Raw genomic sequence first — 20,511 nt, 5'->3', positions numbered from 1 at the left:
CTATATTTATATTTTTATATAATAAATATCTAAAAGACAAAAAACTTTATTGCTGCCAATACAATCCTTATTTTATATTGTATTCTCAATTATTTATATATGTTAAATAGAGGATCTCTTACTAACTATATAAACTATATAAAATTATGGCTAAGATATCTGTATGGTTAGCCCTACTAAGTTCTATGCTTTAAGACGTTATAGTGGTAAATAAGGGAACCAGCCGCGGTTACAGGTGACTTAATTCTTGGCAGGTTTGACATCTGCCATCAGCATGAACTGCGTGGGGATGACTGACAGCCAATGGTAGCACTGCCACCCCCATGTCATCCCTGATGTCTGAGGGGAGAGTAATACTGGCGAGGAAGGATCAGACTGCAGGGACAACTTGGCCTGGCTGCTGGATTGAGGTGAAATGTAGCCATTTTATTTGTTTTTTTTAGGGGGTAGGGGGGCGGGGGGGAGAGAATAGGAAGGGTTACTCTGATTAAAAATAGGCTTTTCTTAAAACCTACATAGAGCATCTGCGAAACAGACCCAAAAAATTATATACAGCATTGATTCATGGTCCATTAACCACAGCCTACAGCACCTCTCACTGCAAAACCTTCTTTATCAGAGCCTATTCTAAAGGATCACTATAGGGTCAGGAAGACAAACATGTACTCCTGACCCTATAGTGTTAAAACCACCATCTAGCCCCCCCTGGGCCCCTCATGCCTCCATAAATATAGCAAAATCTTACTGTATTCAAGCCAGAAGCTGGAACTCTGCATGCTGTTAGACTCAGAAAAACAAGCAGTCTGCTGACATCATCAGAAGTGGTAGCCTGATCCAATCACAGTGCTTCCCCATAGGATTGGCTGAGACTGACAAGGAGGCAGATCAGGGGCAGAGCCAGCATGATTCAAACACAGCCCTGGCCAATCAGCATCTCCTTAATATAGATTAATTGAACCAATGAATCTCTATGAGGAAAGTTCAGTGTCTGCATGCAGAGGGAGGAGATACTGAATGTTTGGATGCATTTTAGACAGCCATGACCCAGGAAGGATCTCTAACAGCTATCTGAGGAGTGGCCAGTGACGTTATCACTAGGCTGTAATGTAAACACTGCATTTTCTCTGAAAAGACAGTGTTTGCCGCAAAAGGCCTGAAGGGAATGTTAATTTGCACAGGAAGCATGTGTTCACTCTCAAAATTTCGCTTTCTCTGTAACTTGACTGGAGGCTGATTTGGGGCAACCAACAGCCTGTGACCAAGAAGTAAAGCCTATGATTTTGAAGGGTCCTTACATTTTTTGTACAGTAATTTTAAATATATCATACTTTGGATAAAGAACATTGTGATAAAGTATGTAATGCTAAAAACAAAAAAATGACCACTGCATTAGCCCAGGTTTTTGTGTTCATTTAAAAGCAAATAAAGGCACTGATTAAGCTTTAAACTCAACAACCCATACATATATCAGTGAAGGAAACTCAAATAGGCGAATAGGAAATGAGCAAAAATTCTATACTAAGAGAAGGATAAACCAGGAGTGAAATGTTAACGAACAGTGTGAATAAATGGAAAAATAAATGAAGAGGAAAAAATATACATTATTTCATTTTATTTAATCTCAGTGCTTTCATAAAATAAATATGGAATAGAATATTCACGGTGTGGGGAGAGAAAGACAGCCATGGAAAAAAAGCATGATAAGCATTAAATTTGCTTTATACCGTTCAGCACTTCAGAATGATAAAGCTTTTTGGATTTATTTACACAGCACTAGCCAATGTGAACAAATATATACAGAATTGCATTAATCTACATCAATGTGGTACAGTATTTACTGCTAGGGAGAAGGGGGAGTCGGGCTAGTTTCAGTCACTGCTTTCTGTACAATATGGGCTAGCAGTATTAACCCAGTCGAGTGCTGGGGTGCGATGCATGGAAGCACTCAATGAAGTCACATGACTGTTTTATTTCGGTTTAATGATGCAACAGTGTCCTCATCAGTACCAATATATTTCAAGTAATAGTTGAAACATAAACATGTGCAAAACAAAAAGGGGGAAAAAATATATATAAAAATTAAAATAAATCTCACAAAATCAGTTTAGGATTTCATTTGAACTGTAACATACCTGTTAAATTCACATTACGTTTTCGTGAAATTCTATTGAATTAAAAAAAAAAAAAAAACCTTCAAAGTGCATGGAAAAATACATTAAATAAAAAAAAAAAAAAAACCCACACAAACCATAAACCCCCACAACTTTAAACAGCGTTTAGTGTTTTCACAAATTCAAAGCAGCCTTTAATATCCCAACCTGATTATAGAAAGAAAAATAATCTTTGGAATTTAAACAACAAAGTTTGATTTTGAGATCAAGAGGGAGGAATATAATTAAATGAATGGATACAGTATATAATAAATATGTTGAACTTTATCCCCCCCCTCACAAAAAGGTGTTTAAAAAAAAAAAAAAAAACACACAACAAAGAAAAAAACAACATCTTTCAACTGAGCACAATGCTCTTCTCTTTGATGTGTGCATCATGTTGAAATTAAAACAGCAACGCAGATAATATTACATTTGAAGACGTCATAAAACCATTAAAAAGGACTGTGATTTTTTTTTTCTTTTTAAGTGCACAAATAGACTGTATATAGACAGGAGTACCGTGCTAAGTGTAGGTAGGGACTGACCTACTGCTAAACCATACACTTAAGCTGGGAACATAATATTCTTCCGGGCAAACAAACATATCTCAAAAAGAGATAACCTTTGTACTGATAAAGGGCAAAATTAGTGTTTGGGTTTAAAAAAAAAAAAAAAAAAAAATCTAATTCTTTTCACACGTTTTCAAGTCTAGAAACTTCAATCAAAGTTTAGCGTACAACCACCTATTGTAGAGACCATATTTCCTCCTGTTAATGAGCAAGGATGATTTAGTGTGCACGTTTATAGCCCACCTATCCATCCAGCCTCCTCCAGGTAAAATGCTGACAGTAGATACAGTAGGTTGGAAGCTGCAAATTTATCAATTCATAGAAAATTCCTATTACGGTTATACTTTCTGACCTGCTGATGTCTGCCAGTTTAAATACCCGCTTAATAAAGAATAACTGCTAGGTTTATGCAAGTTTGGGAGCATTTCAAGTAAAATTTAAATCCCACTGGACAAAATTTGTTTTGCCGCATGCAAAGTCTTCCTTCCATCAAGAGTTTTTTGTTTTATTTTCAGATTCACAGCAGTCACCACCCATTCATTCACAAGGGAAACAAAATGAACACTGACACTTCCTTCAAATCAAGAAATCTGATGCTGGAGAGGGACTAAACGGAGGGCTCTTCAACAGCAAAAGGATTAAACACACGTGTAAAATAATTTCCTTAAAATTCCCTTTGAGAGGAAAAAAAAAAAAAAACATTCAAAGTGCTGCGCAGTTTGTACCAACTGGAGAAATAAGGTAAACTTTTTTTTCCTCTTGCAAACCAACGTGTTCCACCACCCCGCCCCGGTTACTTGGAAAGCGGGTTCTTCTTTGGCAACCCTGGTCGCTTGGCCTGCCACAGGTGGTTATGAATAGTTACAGCGTCAACGCTCACAGACATTGTTTTGGCAGGGATCACTGTAAATTGTTTTCTGTCTGAACTGTATTTGTAAAGTTTATCAATCATTTTCTTTGTGATGTTTTTGGGGCCAGTTCCAGTTAGTTTATAGATTTCTTCAGAGTCGGGGTGAAAAGAATAAAGCGCTCTGAACTGACAACCAGCGTCACGAAACAGGATAATGTAGTGGTTAGAGTCAGATTTCTCCAGCTCCTGCAATCACAAAGAATAAGGAAAAAAATAAATAGAAAATTCATGGATCATAGTCATGTTTTGGAATACGCTATATATTATTATTTTTGGCATATATTTAGTGCCAACTTATTCCGCAGCACTTAATATTACAAAGAGGGGGAAATTTAACAATAAATTATACAAACACAAACTTATACAGTAACACGGAGGCTGATGAGGACATAAAGAGATGTACGAACGCCGGTTCGCGGTACTTGAGGATGCACGATGGCCAATAATTTGAAAGTCCGGGACTTCCCGGAGGATAGTCTGATGGCTCAATTGCCACACATTCTGAGGCTCCTATTGATGGCTCTACTCCCGCCACGGCAGGCTAAGTCAGTACACCTGGACGGCTTCTTCTGAGCCCAGAAACCAGCTTAGGCGCCGGCCACGGCACCCCGAGATCTAATCATACGATTCCAGCACCATGCAGATAAAGCAGCGTTCGTGGCAGCGACCAGGGACTGCTCGCTCTACCAATTTGAAACAATGGAACTCTCGTTTTATGCGGATCTAACTGGGGGCACACTCGCGTGGCGGAGATCACTCAAGCCATTCACCACGCTGTTCAGACAAAAAGATATAAAATACAAATGGCTGAAGACCAGCACCCTGTGGATACAGCAGGGAGCAGTTAAGCACACAGTGAATGGCCTTGCAGAAGCCGCGGCTTTGCTGCCCACCTTGGGACTCTATACAGACCACCACGATCCAGAGACCCGCAAACCCGACTCACCTTTGGAACCCTGAGAGGGTGGTCCCCTTCGTACCTAGACAAGACCAGTCTGCGGCAGCAGCGACTTGAAACAGACAGCCGCTTAACTCTGTTCAATGACACTTTGCTAATCTCAGAGTTATCTTAAGTTATTTTATGTTGTTTTGGATGATAGTTTACCTAGTTATGCCACATGCACCCCAATGACCATAATACTCGATTTTCTTGAACTAAATCTCAATAACCAGGCATAACAATAATACATAGCACGATACAAGCCTGCTCTTTAAGGAGGTAGTCACACAAAATTACTATATATGAAAGTACTGCCCGGGATGTAACATACGCAAATAACGACCCAAGCACAGGCTATATACCTAGCCCCACTTACCCCTAACCTAACTGGGTACTCAGCATGGTTATAGTGAATATGGGCAAGTACTACTAACTATCCCTCTATAAATCGAGAAAAAACAAATATGTGCAATGTATGTGAAGCCATACCACAGTTACCAAATGTTTATTGTTCTAATAGCACCAGCTGTTGTGGCTGTGAGAATGTGTTTTGTTACCCTATGCACAACATAAATAAAGAATAAAAAAAAAAAATTCACAATAGGAAGGGCATAAAGCGAGATAGCAACCAAACATAGAGGCGAGAGTTGAGTGTGGCCCTTTAGGAGAGAGCAAGAGACAGGTATGTGAGGTAGAGGTTACTCTGGGAGGCCATACATTTTCCTGAACAGATGGGTTTCGATGGACTTCTTAAACAATTGAAGACTAGGGTAGGCAGGCTGTTCCAAAGGAACAGAGCCGTCTGCGAGAAGTCTTGCAGACGCGGGTTAACATAAGGGAGGATCAGACATGAGAAGGTCACCATCAGAGCAGAGAGACCAAGAAGGGGAATACCTACGAATCAGTGAAGCTATATAACAGAGTTGGTTAAAGCTTTATAGGTAAATGTTAGTATTTGGAATGGACACCTATAGGACACAGGAAGGCAATGTAAGGATTGACAGAAGGCTGAGGTGTGAGGAGCATTAGGAGAGAAATCAGCCTGGCAGCAGAATTAATTTCTACTGTAGCGGGGCAGTACGGTTTCTGGAGAGACCAATTAGGAGAAAATTACAGTAATCAATGCGAGAAATTACTAGAGCATGAATAAGCATCTGGGGTAAAATAAAAAAAGGGGGCCAACACAGGCAATGTATATAAGGTGGAATCGACAGGTTTTGGCAACAGACTGGAATGAGATGCAAAGGTGAGGCCAGAATCAAAGATAACACCGAAACAGCGAGCTTGCAAGGATGGACTGATGCAGGTACCATAAACTTGCAGGGACAGCGAAAGAGGAGGAAAAACAAGAAGCCCAGTTTTAGATATATTGAGTGCAATAATGCATGTTCTGGGTGTTCCCCCAATTCCCTTTTTTTGTGTAGATTTTGAATCCGTACCAGATTCCTATTGGGCTGAGTACCCCACCTATCCACTATAGGTGCCCCTTTGGAGGTGACCACAGGAAAGCATACATTAAGGACAGTTTCTGAAAGCAGTTAGTCTTGCAGTAAACATGTAAAAACAAGTGTAGTACTCACCGATATTAAATACTGTATGTAGTGGTGTGATTAACACAATATGGCCATATGGTGGAACTGAATCCCTATATTTGTTAAGATAGGTGATTTTAAGTAGCCTTGTAAAATAAAAATAAGAATTTGTGTGCTGCTCCCTATTCTGTATATATACACCACAGTCTATATGTGTAATCATTGTAAAAGAAAAGCAGACAAAAAAATACTTAAGTTTTTGCTTACATCCAAAGTTGAATTTTTCTGTGACTCGTTCACTTTTCCAGCTAGGCAGCAATGAGCTATAGCATTGTGAATAATGGGCTTATTTGACTTGCTGCTCGGCTCCTTGTAAAGTTTAGGACCTAAAAGAAAAGAAAAGAAAAGAAAAAGTCAGAAAAGAATAAGCAATTACTAAAAGTAGTCCTGTGCCGAATGCCTCAGGAAACTTTAGTATAGAGCACTTCTCTCACAAACTGCAAGTAATAAATTTAGATTTTGCCTGAACAGTAAATTTACTACAAACATCATTACTATGGGGAAACAAGTGGCTTTCGGGACTCTAGTTATTGTATTGTAATGTTTTCTATGAATGAAGCACCTTTTAAACAGTACATCAAGAGATTTTATGTAAACCTGTTCGACTTTGTGCCACTAACACATATGCAGCAAAGACCAGGGGTAGGCGGCATTAGGCATGCCAGATGTTGTGGCCTACATCTATTACAGGGGTGCCCAATAGGTAGATCCCCAGATGTTTTAAAACTACTGCTTCTATGATGCTTTGTCATTCTAAAGGAATGCAAAGCACCTTGGGGATTGAAGCCCTACAACAGCAAGGGGACCTATATTTTGGGCACCCCTGATCTATTACAATACTCTTATTGCCAAAACGCTGACAAAGCATTGTGGGAAATGTAGTCCACAATATCTGCAGTCAGGAAGACTGTCCTAGACTGAAGAAAAATAGTAAGTATAAAATACTGATTTTTTTTTCTCTCCAATTCTGTTTATTGCTCTAAAGTGAGGATTATTTGAAATTCAAAAGAAATTTTATGAATAATCTGAGCAACAGAAAAACAGGACAAAACACAGAAAACGGTACCTGAATATTCTGCCACTGATGCTATAGAGGAAGCAGTCGACACATTTTCCCAGTCTCTGTCGGCATTTCTGCTCTGGTGCCTGCTCATAACCGACAAGGTTTCCACCGAGTCCACTCTGTCAAACATGGGATAGGGCAATAAAAATATAGATATATAATAAAACTATCATTCTAGGCAGCTCCTAAATAACTATTCCCCACCTCCCCTCTTTAAGTACATGCAAGTGAAGGAGTATTAATTTACCTGTGAGAAGGCGTTCCTCCAGAGTTTACACTTTCTGCCTCAGTTGTTGCTCCAGAGGCCAAAGACAGGCTGGATCCAGACTGGGCACTGCTTAGGTTATCAGCTACAAAAATAAATAAATAAATAAAATGGGGCAAATTAAATGAACACATGGCATACAGTAGATGCTTTATGGCAGTAAAAGATAAAAGCAAAGCTGGAACTTACGTGTAGAAGAATACTTTGTTCCTGAGTCACTGTAAGATTCTTCCCGATGGACAGATTTAGGCCGGGTTTTTTTGGCCTTGGGTTTTGGTTTAGGTCTCCCCAGTCCTTGTTCTTCTAAGATCTGCTGCTGCTTTCTCCTAAGATATTCCTGCTTAATGAGTTCCCGACGAGCCTTTTCCTCATCCTTTCGTATCCTGTCCTCTTCAGCTTTGCGTCTAGGGGAAGAAAAAAAAATATTGGGTCCAAGCAACAAAATAAACTATGCATGTTTACATTCATCACTTTAACTCTGTCAAAGCGTGGCCAACAGTCTGTTAGTGACTGATATCAAAAATATGTCTGATACGTTTTAACCCAAACGGCTTTCAGTTCAACGGTCCAATTACTTACCGAGCCTCATCTCGCTTTAGCTCAACCTCCGCTTCTAGTTGCTGTTTTCTGATCCGGGCTTCCTCTGCCTTCCGCTGCTGTTTCAGCAGAAATGCTGCACGTTTCTTTGCCAGCTCATCTTCTGCTTTCTGATCATCCTGGAAGGTTTAAAAGAACCATGAGACAAGGAAAGCTGTGCAGTCTGTGGTACACCAATCCATACAGATAAATTCATTATTCTACTGCTCTGCCATGCAACCTCATTTATGTTTTCTGTGTTGCCATTGCAGGTGCAATAGTCCTTTCTCGCCTTGACTACTGTAATCCGCTTCTAAGTGGTCTTACGTGCTCCCAACTTGCGCCGTTACAGTCCATAATGAATGCGGCGTCGAGGCTCATCTTCCTGTCTGCCCGCACCTCCCACGCCTCACCCTTCTATCAGTCCCTACATTGGCTTCCTATAACATATAGAGCTTAATTTAAAATTCTGGTTCTTGCATTCAAATATCTATATAATGCTGCTCCCACCTATCTATCCTCCCTTATACACAAGTATGTCCTGTCTAGGCCCTTACGATGTGCTGAAGACTTACGTCTATCTTCTGTCCTTACTCCCACCTCTTATGCTTGCCTTCAAGATTTCTCGAGGGCTGCACCGTTCCTGTGGAACTCACTTCCCTCCTCCGTTAGATGCTCACCCAGTCTCCACTCCTTCAAAAAAATCGTTAAAAACCCACGTCTTCATAAAAGCGTATCGATTAAACTGTTAATAGCTCCCGACTGATTCCTTTTCTGCAACTGTCACTAGTCTAATACTATCCTTACCTTTTGTTTCATTTTACCCCACTCCCTCTAGTATGTAAGCTCATTGAACAGGGCCCTCAACCTGTTCCTGTGTGTCCAACTTGTCTGGTTACAACTACATGTCTGTTCATCCACCCATTGTAAAGCGCTGCGGAATTTGATGGCGCTATATAAATAACAATAATAATAAGAAGAAGAATAACTGAGCTCTTGAAGAAGCTCAGAGAATTCTCATACATGTAGCGATAGTACGATTCTGTGTGACAATGCCACACGCTGAGAGATTGTACTATAGAAGAGAAAAATGACAAATTACAGAATGAGAGAGAGAGAGAGAGAGAGAGAGAGAGAGAGAGAGAGAGAGAGAGAGAGAGGCTATTGGACTGAAGATTAAAATATACAAAAATAAAACTCACTGAAACATTAATGACTGAAACATAAAACTGCCAATATTTCCATTGTATTGAGTGAAATAATGTATCATAATAAAATTAAACTTAAAAGGAATTCTCCTAAAAAAACATTTCTGGGCATATTTAGGTACAATACACTACATTGTGGTCAACGTCTCACCCGCAAAAGCTTTTTTTGCCCATTTTCTTTTAATGGCAGCACTTGCAAGTCATGTGCTAACCCTGTTTTGCTGAGCTCAATTAAATTGTCTGTGTGCTATAGTCTTGTATGTAAAACATTGCAGTTTTGGAGAGCACCACTAGAGGTGTTCATGCTGCAGTAAGAAAGTAAAACTGTCATGTGACTGCAGCTCCCATAGGAAAGCATTAATTCAATGTTTTCCTGTAAGACAGAGACCTGTACCCAGGCCCCTCATCCCCCTTACATCTCCTCCCTTATCATCACAGAAGAGGCATGGTCTCCTCCACAATGTCCCATCCAGTGCTCCTCATAAAGCAACACGCTTTATGAGGAGCACTGGATGGGACATTGTGGAGGAGACCATGCCTCTTCTGTGATGATAAGGGAGGAGATGTAAGGGGGATGAGGGGCCTGGGTACAGGTCTCTGTCTATTCTGGAAACGGAAGCTCTCTGCCAGAGCTTCATGGCTCCAGATGAGAGGCAAGGACCGATAGCCGACTGATCCCCACAAAGAAGTCAAACTTATACCAAATGGTTCCCATATGCTACACGAGTCCCTCCTGCCCTCCACTGTTCTTTACTCTTGCAGGGGCAGAGAACATGTCTCCCTTGCAGTAGAAGGAAGTGCTACCAAGCAGACATGCAAAGAGGAACTTCAAACACAGAGAGCAATTTGTGTCTGTCTATTAAATGGGGGAAAATTAGTGATTCTAAGGAAAAGTTCCAAAAGTGGAGCAATTACCTATCCTGTTGATAGCTCCAGTCTTAGAACTTTGCCCCAGAATTATTGTGTGTATGTTTTAATATTCATTACAGACACAAAGTCTCACACATCCATATATTTAGACACACAAGCATGCATTCATATGTACATACACACTGACTTGTATATTTATATATAGAAATACTAACCTAAAAGAGTTCTTTACAGATCCTCACTCTCATATAACGAGAGGCAAACATCTCCACATATATTATATTTACAGAGAATCTAATACACCCTTGGATTCACACACTGATCACACACGCATGTACTGGTCTTCTAATCACCACACGAACACATTAGCTCACCACACATACTTAGCTAGTCCGTGTGGACTTTTAGCCCTGATTATTCCATATATAGACAGGAGAAGGGCATAAAATGTCAGGTTCTATACTACTAGCCAGGTCTTAAAATGTACTTGCCACTGTAAGCCTGGAGGACCCATGGCAAGTCACCAAATTCTACATACCAGGGCTAAATTTTCACTTACAACGTTTATTTTGATTACTTAATCTGGGACATAATATTCTTCCAGACAGAAAATTATCAGAATAAAATGACATTTGCACTGACTGAGGGCAAAACTACCATTTTAGTTATATACGCAAAATAAAAAACATCACTAGATTCTATTAGACATGCAGCATACAGAAATAATTTTAGACATAAGATTCACTTACTTTGAAGAAAAATCCTAGGCCTGATTTCTGATCTTCATTTATGATGTCCGTGGATTTTTCTGGTTCAACATCTTCTGTTTCGTCAGGGTCTTTTAAACCAGAAAGATCCACCTCGATGAGACTAGTTTTACTTTTAAGTTGCTCATCGACAGGTACATTCTCCTTCCCTGAGCTCTCTGAAGACCCCACGGCTCTAATATTGTTCATGACATCCTTGTGCACTTGTTCCGAGATGTTATTCGCATCTTTGGATGTGGACAGAACAAAAGTCCGTTGGTTGGGCTCATCGTGTAACCTAAACTCAGCTGCTGACAATTGGTCCTGATAATCATTTCCTTTGTCTGGGCTACTGTCAAAACCATGTTCGTCTGTAGGTACGCTGGGTGATTTAAGGGCCTGCACACTTTTCAAGTGGGGAAGGGTTTCTACACTTTGCGTTGGGGTTATTACACGGGAAGAATTTTGAAGTTTGTCTTTTGATATCTTTTGCTCAGAGGGCCGCAGTGATCGGGCATTGCGGCCCTGGCCAAACCGGGAAGTTTTACGACCGTTTCCAACTCCTGTTGGTGACGACATGTCCATAAATTGTAATGAAGATTTTAATTTATTTTCCTGTCCGTTATTCTTAAGGGTAGGAACTACTGTCGATGGGGCCTTCATAAGTAGCTCTTGCTGTTGGGATATTTTCAAAATAGCCTGCTGCAAGGTACTTATGGTTTCATTCAGCTTTTCAATGGAGAGGTTGCATTCACCTGCATCAACTTCAGACTCTACCTCTTCCACTTTGGCCATCACATTGCAGAGCTCAGCCTCATCCGTGTCGGGTTCTTTTAGTTTCTGTTCGATAAATGCAACCGTTTCTTGCACCTTTGCATCTTTAGATGGATCGTGTTCTTCTTGTGCAGATTCCAATTTCTCACATAACTGTTCTACTTTAGCACTTACAGTCACGGGATCAATATCTTCTGAACTTTGTTTGACGTAGCCTTTAGAAAGGTGCTCTGCCTTTAGTGGCTGTGGGGCTCCTTCGGGTTTACTCTTTTTTACTACGTGTAAAAATGCAGCTTTTCCTAATTTTAAACGCTGCCTGGCAGACAAAGATTCCATTTTCTTCTTCTGTAACTCTATTGCTCGCCGTTTCTCCTCCAATTGCATATGAAGTTGGACAAGTTCAGAAGCCAGAACGTTGGCATTGTCTTTATTCAGCCTGTTTGGACTTTGTTCCCTTCGTTGCTTCCAGGTTGTCAAAGGAGGGGGCCCGCACTCAGAACCATCAGGAGTGGTCTTTTGTGAACTGCTAGTACTAGACTTTGTTTCGTAGCTATTGAGCCTGTGAAATTTTCGCTCTGCAAAACTAGTCATCCGCACACTTCCACTTGCCATTGAGGCACTGCTAAGTTGAGAAATTGTACTGAGGCACGGGCTGGATCGACCACTGGCATCATCCTTGTCATCGTGTTCTTTTACTTTCATGTCTTCCTGCAACTTTGCAGACTCTTCCTCTCCAATGTACTTAGTGACAGGATGTAAAACTGGAAGCTCCTGATCACAATCTTCCAAATCCAAGTTATCAGAGTCTGAATCTTCCCTTACGACTGTCCATGTGCTATCAGGGTCGTCCGGATTCTCAGCATCGATATGCTCCACTAATGGCTCTTCAAGATCTTCCTCCCTTTTTGTGTCGTGAAGAAAGAATCCACCACTGGACTCTTCACCTTGGTCAACACTGCTGGTAGCAATAGGTCTAAAGGTACTGTTTCCAGTCTCAATGGAAAGTTGCACAGGCTCTGTTCTAGAGGACTCGGTTACACTTATAAAGTGTGAGCTAGTGACTGGAGTAAAAGTTCTGTTCAAGTCATTTCCAGTATGATTGCTTGCTTTCTTTCGTGAAAAAGATAGATTCCCTTCATTTTGCCGTTTTGAAACAAATGGTTTTTGTCTACCTTCCCCATATTCCTCTCGTTTGTGAACTATCTGCTTTTCTTTAGATGGTTTAAGTACTGCAGGCATTAGAGGTTCAAAGAAAAAGCTATGTTCTAAACCATCTACGCCCCTTCTTGAAGCCCTTGCTGTGCCATGTTGACTGGATGCCCTGGAGGACACACTTTGCAATTCAAGGTCGCCATGACTTGATGTTTCACCTGATCTTATAAATGCAACAAGTTCTTCTTCGTCATCAATATCTACGTTTCCCAATAGGCTCCTCGAACTCAGAGAGGCAGGAGTGGGGTGCGAGTTATGTTTTGGAGTTGCGTTAATGATGTTCGAAGCCAGGCTGTCTTTGCTGATCGATCGTGCAAGGCTGATGCTATCACCAGATGTAGCATCCACATCATCAGTCGCACAATGAAGGGCATACAGAGATGGTTGAGAGAGAGGTCTACATGAGAGAAAAAAATAGAACATTTGTAAATTATTCTGCTTCCAAAAGCAAGATGTTAAATTTCCTAAATGTCACAGTGTCTAGATTTTGAACATACAATCTATATATTTGGTTGATAATGTAATTGGAATAACATACTGAATTTACCAAGTTAGAAGAACAATATTTTTAATTTCCATACCTCCAATTTGATGCCATGTCCGTATCGAACACCTGATATAAACCTCTTCCAACCTATGGAATTTGTAAGTTTTTTTTACCTCAATAACTGGAAACAAAGGGATTCCTCAATCTGTGTCATGTGACTTTAGTGAGAGAGAATTCCCATTCAGTTACCAACTTATCTCCGCCCTAGTATTTTTCAGCAGGGAATGTCCTTGCACCTATTAATCCATCATATTTCATAGAACTTAACAGGTGGACAAATAAAGCAAACTGAATAACCTGTGGAAAAGGAGTATTGAACAACATAAGCATATACATAGAAGACGACAGTTGAGTGTATGCTATGTACCTGGGTTTCTTCTCAGGCCACGCAATCACCGATGCCCGAGGCTGGCCATCCGCCCGAGTCAACGAGTTAGAACGATCCCTGTGAACTTTAAATACAAAATAATTATTTTTACTTTTAAAAAGAGCATTCTTTTCAGTATGAAGCAATAAAACATTCAATATACACAAATATAAACAGCGACACATATAATACCACTAGAGCATTAGAGACTAAAATTCGCACCATCTCCAAACACCATCCCCACCAAGGACTGTCCTACATCTTAGGATGATATGCAAATCTTTGTGTTTCTTATGAATCTCACAGGAGAACTAATCTGCTTTGTACTCATGTATGCCAATGTCCGATGGCAAGATGATTCAGTCGCTTACAGTATATCCGTGGCACAGGGCTGTGCAGTGAATAGTTCTGTCCCCTATTTGGCAACATTAATGCACACTGGTGTGTGAAAGAGTGGATCTTATGAATCTAACAGAAAGCAAATGTCCACTGGAGGGCAATGCAATCCCGCTATAGAATGGGGCACAGAGATACCAGGCAAGAAAAGCCATGTCTGCCCATTATGGAACAGAAGACATTTTACCTTGTTTCATAGTTGGGATTTTTGCATTCAACAAACATACCAAAAATTCCTCAGTTTTTTTGTTGTTTTTATAAAACAGAAATTACAAATGCTGATTTACAAGAGCGGCAAACTTCTATGGCTCCATGCAGCTGTGAACAAATAAGCCTTGCAGCTAAAAAGATAGAAAGCCCTTGGCAGTTGGAGCACCAGAGACTACTCCCCAATTTCCTGGATGACTTACTGGGACTCTCTTCTGGTTGCACGATCTTCTGTTGTTTCTGCCGTAAAGGTAACAATGGGTGTGAAGGACTTAAAACAGTGTTTCCTTTCCCACTACATTTAGAAACAAACAAACATGGGTTAACAAACGACCAAAGGCACACACACCATCATAAAAAGAGAATATTTTGACTGTTTGTAGGCTGCACTTTTTTTTTTCCTTTCTCCAAAACATTCCTTCTAAGCCCTTTCCAGTAAAAGTACTATATGATTTCATAAACAGACGTTTCACTGGCTGCAAAACTAGTAAAGATAAAAATTGAGGGGCACACCCTGAACATGCATTTCTCAGCAACAGTGCTGCTGTAGAGACCAAAATGTATACATGATACAGATTAAGGAACAGTGCACACATACAAATACAGTATTACATTTAAAAAGCTACTTAAAATCATCTCTTAAACAAATATGGGGATTCAGTTCCAACATATAGCCACATTGTGTTAAGACCACCACTATGTCACAGTACCCCAATATCGGTGGGTCAAATTAAATAGTGCTAAATGAGCTAAAGCGTATTTTAACAATCTGTTGTAAGAGCATTGTGAATATATATAATAGAATATTAATGTGATTAAAAACACAATTAAAAAAAAAACGCAGTGTCAAAACTAAACAATTAAAGTGATCGTGCTTTGATGTATATACTCACAATGCATATCATATACTATAGATCTGCTCTATACCAAATGAACATTTTAAAGTGACATTACTAACCAAAACCTCAAATTTGTACTTTCCTGTGCTCAACTCCAAAGGGGCTCCTGAAGCTGGGGGGTGGGCGTGGTGCACAACCCAAAAGGAATCTGATCTGGACATTTTAATTCGGTATAGAGCAGATATATGATCTGCATAGTGAATATATATATCAAAGCCCTTTGTTTAGTTTTGACACTGCATTTTTTGAATTGTGTGTTTTAGCTAGGGATCGACTGATTATCGGTTTTGCCGATATCGTCCGATATTCAGAATTTTTGTAAGTATTGTTATCGGCTGATAATCCCCAGCAATACGATAAGAAATTAGTTGGCCGGCACGTCCATAAGGCAGCAAAAGCGGCCGCCTTAGGGAACTCCGGCCCGGGGGGCGCTAGATCGGAGTGACCGGCAGGAGTTGGGCGCACAGCACTTCCTCCTGCCAGACACTCTGTGTAACGTGGCCGAGCGGAACAGTGCATGTTGCGGTACAGGAACTTAAGTTTCCTGTACCCGGCCGGACTGAAGTGCTCCGCTTGGTCACGCTACCAGGAGACACACTGGGGAGCGGGAACCAAGGAGGGCAGAGAGAGAGGGGGGCACTAAGGGACAGGGACGATGACACTATTGGACGGGAGAAGCGGGGGGGCTGGGAGGGTGTTAAGGATCACTATGGGACAGGGGGTGGTAAGGAACACTATGGGGGAGAGGGGGTGGGAAGGATCACGATGGGGGAGGGAGAATGGAAAGAAACACTATGTAAAGGGGGGTGGTAAGGAACACTACGGACAAGGTGAGGGAAGAACAATACGGGACAGGGAAAGGGGAGGGGGGAGGAGAACACTACGGGACAGGGAATGGAGGGGAGGGAGAACACTACGGGACAGGGAATGGAAGGGAGGGAGAACACTATGGGACAGGGAATGGAGGGGAGGGAGAACACTATGGGACAGGGAAGGGGGGGAGGGAGAACACTTTGGGACAGGGAAGGGGGGTGAAGAACACTATGGGACAGGGAAGGGGGGTGAAGAACACTATGGGACAGGGAAGGGGGTGAAAAACACTATGGGACAGGGAAGGGGGGTGAAAAACACTATGGGACAGGGAAGGGGGGGGTGAAAAACACTATGGGATGGGGGTGAAAAACACTATGGGATGGGGGGGGTGAAAAACACTATGGGATGGGGGGGGTGAAAAACACTATGGGATGGGGGGTGAAAAACACTATGGGATGGGGGGGTGAAAAACACTATGGAACAGGGAAGGGGGAGTGAGAACACTATGGAACAGGGAAGGGGGGTGAAAACCACTATGGGACAGGGAAGGGGGGGGGGGTGAAAACCACTATGGGACAGGGAAGGGGGGGTGAAAACCACTATGGGAAAGGGAAGGGGGGGTGAAAAACACTATGGGACAGGGAAGGGGGGGTGAAAAACACTATGGGATGGGGGGGTGAAAAACACTATGGGATGGGGGGGGTGAAAAACACTATGGGATGGGGGGGTGAAAAACACTATGGGATGGGGGGGTGAAAAACACTATGGAACAGGGAAGGGGGAGGGAGAACACTATGGGACAGGGAAGGGGGGGTGAAAGCCACTATGGGACAGGGAAGGGGGGGTGAAAAACACTATGGGACAGGGAAGGGGGGGAGGGAGAACACTATGGAACAGGGAAGGGGGGTGAAAACCACTATGGGACAGGGAAGGGGGGGGGGGGTGAAAACCACTATGGGACAGGGAAGGGGGGGTGAAAACCACTATGGGAAAGGGAAGGGGGGGTGAAAAACACTATGGGACAGGGAAGGGGGGGTGAAAAACACTATGGGATGGGGGGGTGAAAAACACTATGGGATGGGGGGGTGAAAAACACTATGGGATGGGGGGGTGAAAAACACTATGGGATGGGGGGGGTGAAAAACACTATGGAACAGGGAAGGGGGAGGGAGAACACTATGGGACAGGGAAGGGGGGGTGAAAGCCACTATGGGACAGGGAAGGGGGGGTGAAAAACACTATGGGACAGGGAAGGGGGGGGGAGGGAGAACACTATGGGAGAGGGAGAACACTATGGGAGAGGGAGAACACTATGGGAGAGGGAGAACACTATGGGACAGGGAAGGGGGAGGGAGAACACTATGGGACAGAGAAGGGGGAGGGAGAACACTACGGGACAGAGAAGGGGGAGGGAGAACACTACGGGACAGGGAAGGGGGGGGGTGAAAAACACTACGGGACAGGGAATGGGGGGGGGGTGAAAACCACTATGGGACAGTGGGGGGTGAAAAACACTACGGGACAGGGAAGGGGGGGGGGTGAAGAACACTATGGGATAGGGAAGGGGGTTGAATAACACTATGGGACAGGGAAGGGGTTTGAAGAACACTATGTGACAGGGAAGGGGGGTGAAGAACACTAGGGGGGAATGATGAACATTAAGGGAGGACACTAAGGTACAGGGGAACATATGTACACACACACTGAATCCACTACACAAACACACATACACTACACAAACACATTGTATCCATTACACAAACACACACAGCATTTACTAATCAAATACTCTCACTGCATCCACTACACACACACTACACACACACATAAATATTCTTGAAAACATAAAAAAAAATCAGACTGGCATGTATATTTTGTGCATTTACCATTTAATAAAAAAAAAAAAAGATTTGCAAAAAAAATTTGCAAAAAAAAATTAAACAAATAAATGTACAGAATATTGGTAAGCTATCTGCTATCGCCATGAAAGTTCACAGATTATTGGTATTGGCTCTAAAATATCAATATTGGTCGATCCCTAGTTTTAGCACATTCATTTTACATTATGCATATTCACAATGCTCTTACAACAGATTATTAAAATCCACTTTAGCTCATTTAGCACTATGTAATTGTCTCCCACGTTGGAATTAGTATAGAACCCCCTGATATTGAGGTACTGTGGCGCACTTGTGGGCTTAACAAGATATGGCCATATGGTAAAACTGAATTGTTGCCTAATAAGATGTAAAACTGTACAGAACTGAAAATCATGGCGGATGCCACGTGTAACCCTCTGAACAACGCCCCGCTGCCCTCTCTTGAAGAAAGGATAGATCGCCTGTTCGCCGCCTTTTGGGCCAAAATCTACCACCAGGGGGGCACCGAAGAGGAGGCACCACCCGCAATAACCCAAGGTGAGGCCGTGCTGCGACCCACGGCTCCCACACGGGGCAAGGGCAAGGCTCGGATGGCGGGGAGGAAGCGGCGAGCGAACCGACAAAAACCTATGAGACGCAGTCCAAGACCAGCGGTGAGTTGTACTACCCCTGAGCAGGGACTACCCCATCACAACCTCACCGCCCTCCGGAAGACCAGCTCTCACCATGTGGGGAATCCACACAGAAAGAGGCCGAAGAGACCCAAAGCAGAACCCAGCCGCACACCCACAGCGCTCCAGAGAACGACTACCCAAGGGTCTGAACTGTCTCACACGACCACATCGGCACCCAGAGGCTTGACACCCGGCGGGGTAACAGCTATGCCGCTAACAGGGATTGGCTGAACTTTCTCTAGAGACTGCCGTCTGACCAAACTCCCTCTCCGACAACAAGAGAAACAATCCATATGTTTTAAGTACCAAGCACTGAGTTTTCTATACTTTATCTTATGATTTTCCTTTCTCTGCTTTTATCTCTCTTTACGCTAACTGACTTATTGTTGATGCGGTAAAGTAACACTATAATATAAGCGACTTTGCCTTAGCCTACACATTAACTATGCTCTTTGTTAAATATACTACTTCAGAAATATGTTAACGTGGGAGACAGTGAGCTCCAACAGCACTAGTATACAGGCAGACAAAGTACCTGTCTACACATTGCCTAGCATGTTGTATAATCATACAGCTCACAAACGTCTCACTATCTATTATAAATGCTAATATGCATGCCATGTTTCCATGTTCTTTTGTCACTCCTCTGTCCACCTCCTCTTGACACATAGGCTAAGCTAGCATACTTACACTTAGAGAGGAACCAACTTATGATAACCTGCCTTTTCTACAACAAAAATGTGCCTGACTCTCCTCACTCTTGTATTCAACAATGCTGCATACCTTTAACGAGCAGGCAGTATATGGCAACATACCGGTTTCCTCCTCAAGCATGGAACACAACTATGTCATTACTATTTCTTGTCTAACCTGTTATTTTATAAATATAAAAAAAAAAAAAGTGCATTGTTTGTTTATCTACCCCCCACTGTAACTAATGTCTTGAAATCTGCATATGGAATGTCGTTGGGGCATCATATGTATGCCTGTGACAAATATACGCACTGCAAAAAAAAATAAACAATAAAAAAATGTAAAACTGTATTTGTGTGTGTGCGTTGTTCCTTACTCTGGCTGCAAAACTAGACTGGCAGCTATGGTCAGCCAATTTACATTACACATAAAATCCTGAGGTGACGAAACAGACTGGCTTTGCAAAGAAAGCAGTTTTTACATTTACACTTCTAAATCATGATTCCCTTAGAAAACAACAAAACACAATATAGAGAAAGAATTGAACTTCCAAGGTGGCTCAAACACCAATTTAATTAACAACATTAACGTCTGGCCACTGAAATCCTGCCCGATGTAACTCTTTACATCACATCGAATACTGTCCTATTGGGATTTTGTTTCTGGGAATGATTAAGTGAAGCCTGTGGTCACGTAGCATCTATCTTAAAACATGTAGCTAGAAAACACAGTCAAAGAAATAAAATTAAAATAAGAAGAGAAAAAAAAGCGCCATAAACTTACTTTTCGGCCTCCTCTGGTTGAAGGCTGTTTCTGCTGCAGGCCTCAGCTGTAGTATGCGCAGACGCCTGGGGGTCAGAGCTACCTGCAGGGCTGGCCAGAAAGCTCCTCTTTGTTGCATTAGATATGGGTACAGGGGGCCGACTGCTTTTATTCTGTAATACTGGTTTAACTAGGACGAAAAGGATCACAGATCCCCAATAAAAAGAGTACAATTAGAAACCAAATCAAATTGCAATAGAACAGCTAAATACAGAATATTAACTTCTACTGCGAGTTTAGCACTATTATGAAACAACTGGACTACACTGACAAATATATCAGTTACCCATAAAAAGGTGTGAAAAGGATATATTACATTTGCCAGCATAACAACT

General features: G+C 42.0%; 1 protein-coding gene across 2 annotated transcripts in view; it reads right to left on the bottom strand.

Moving 5' to 3' along the window:
- Positions 1-1,597: 1,597 nt before the first annotated feature.
- The window catches only part of CAMSAP1 (calmodulin regulated spectrin associated protein 1), a 67,071-nt gene continuing 48,157 nt past the window's right edge, over positions 1,598-20,511 (bottom strand). For both annotated transcript variants that reach the window (XM_063432881.1, XM_063432882.1), the window contains 10 exons: positions 20,138-20,306; positions 14,599-14,690; positions 13,793-13,877; positions 10,896-13,275; positions 8,072-8,208; positions 7,682-7,896; positions 7,475-7,577; positions 7,231-7,346; positions 6,372-6,490; positions 1,598-3,818 (listed from right to left, as the gene is read on the bottom strand). In XM_063432881.1, the coding sequence (XP_063288951.1) occupies positions 3,516-3,818; positions 6,372-6,490; positions 7,231-7,346; positions 7,475-7,577; positions 7,682-7,896; positions 8,072-8,208; positions 10,896-13,275; positions 13,793-13,877; positions 14,599-14,690; positions 20,138-20,306 (3,719 nt within the window). In that variant the 3' untranslated portion in view covers positions 1,598-3,515. The remainder of the gene's footprint in view (positions 3,819-6,371; positions 6,491-7,230; positions 7,347-7,474; positions 7,578-7,681; positions 7,897-8,071; positions 8,209-10,895; positions 13,276-13,792; positions 13,878-14,598; positions 14,691-20,137; positions 20,307-20,511) is intronic.

The sequence above is a fragment of the Pelobates fuscus genome, chromosome 9 (assembly GCF_036172605.1).
Source record: "Pelobates fuscus isolate aPelFus1 chromosome 9, aPelFus1.pri, whole genome shotgun sequence".
NCBI classification, from domain to species: domain Eukaryota; kingdom Metazoa; phylum Chordata; class Amphibia; order Anura; family Pelobatidae; genus Pelobates; species Pelobates fuscus.
This window is presented reverse-complemented; position numbering and strand designations above follow the sequence as displayed.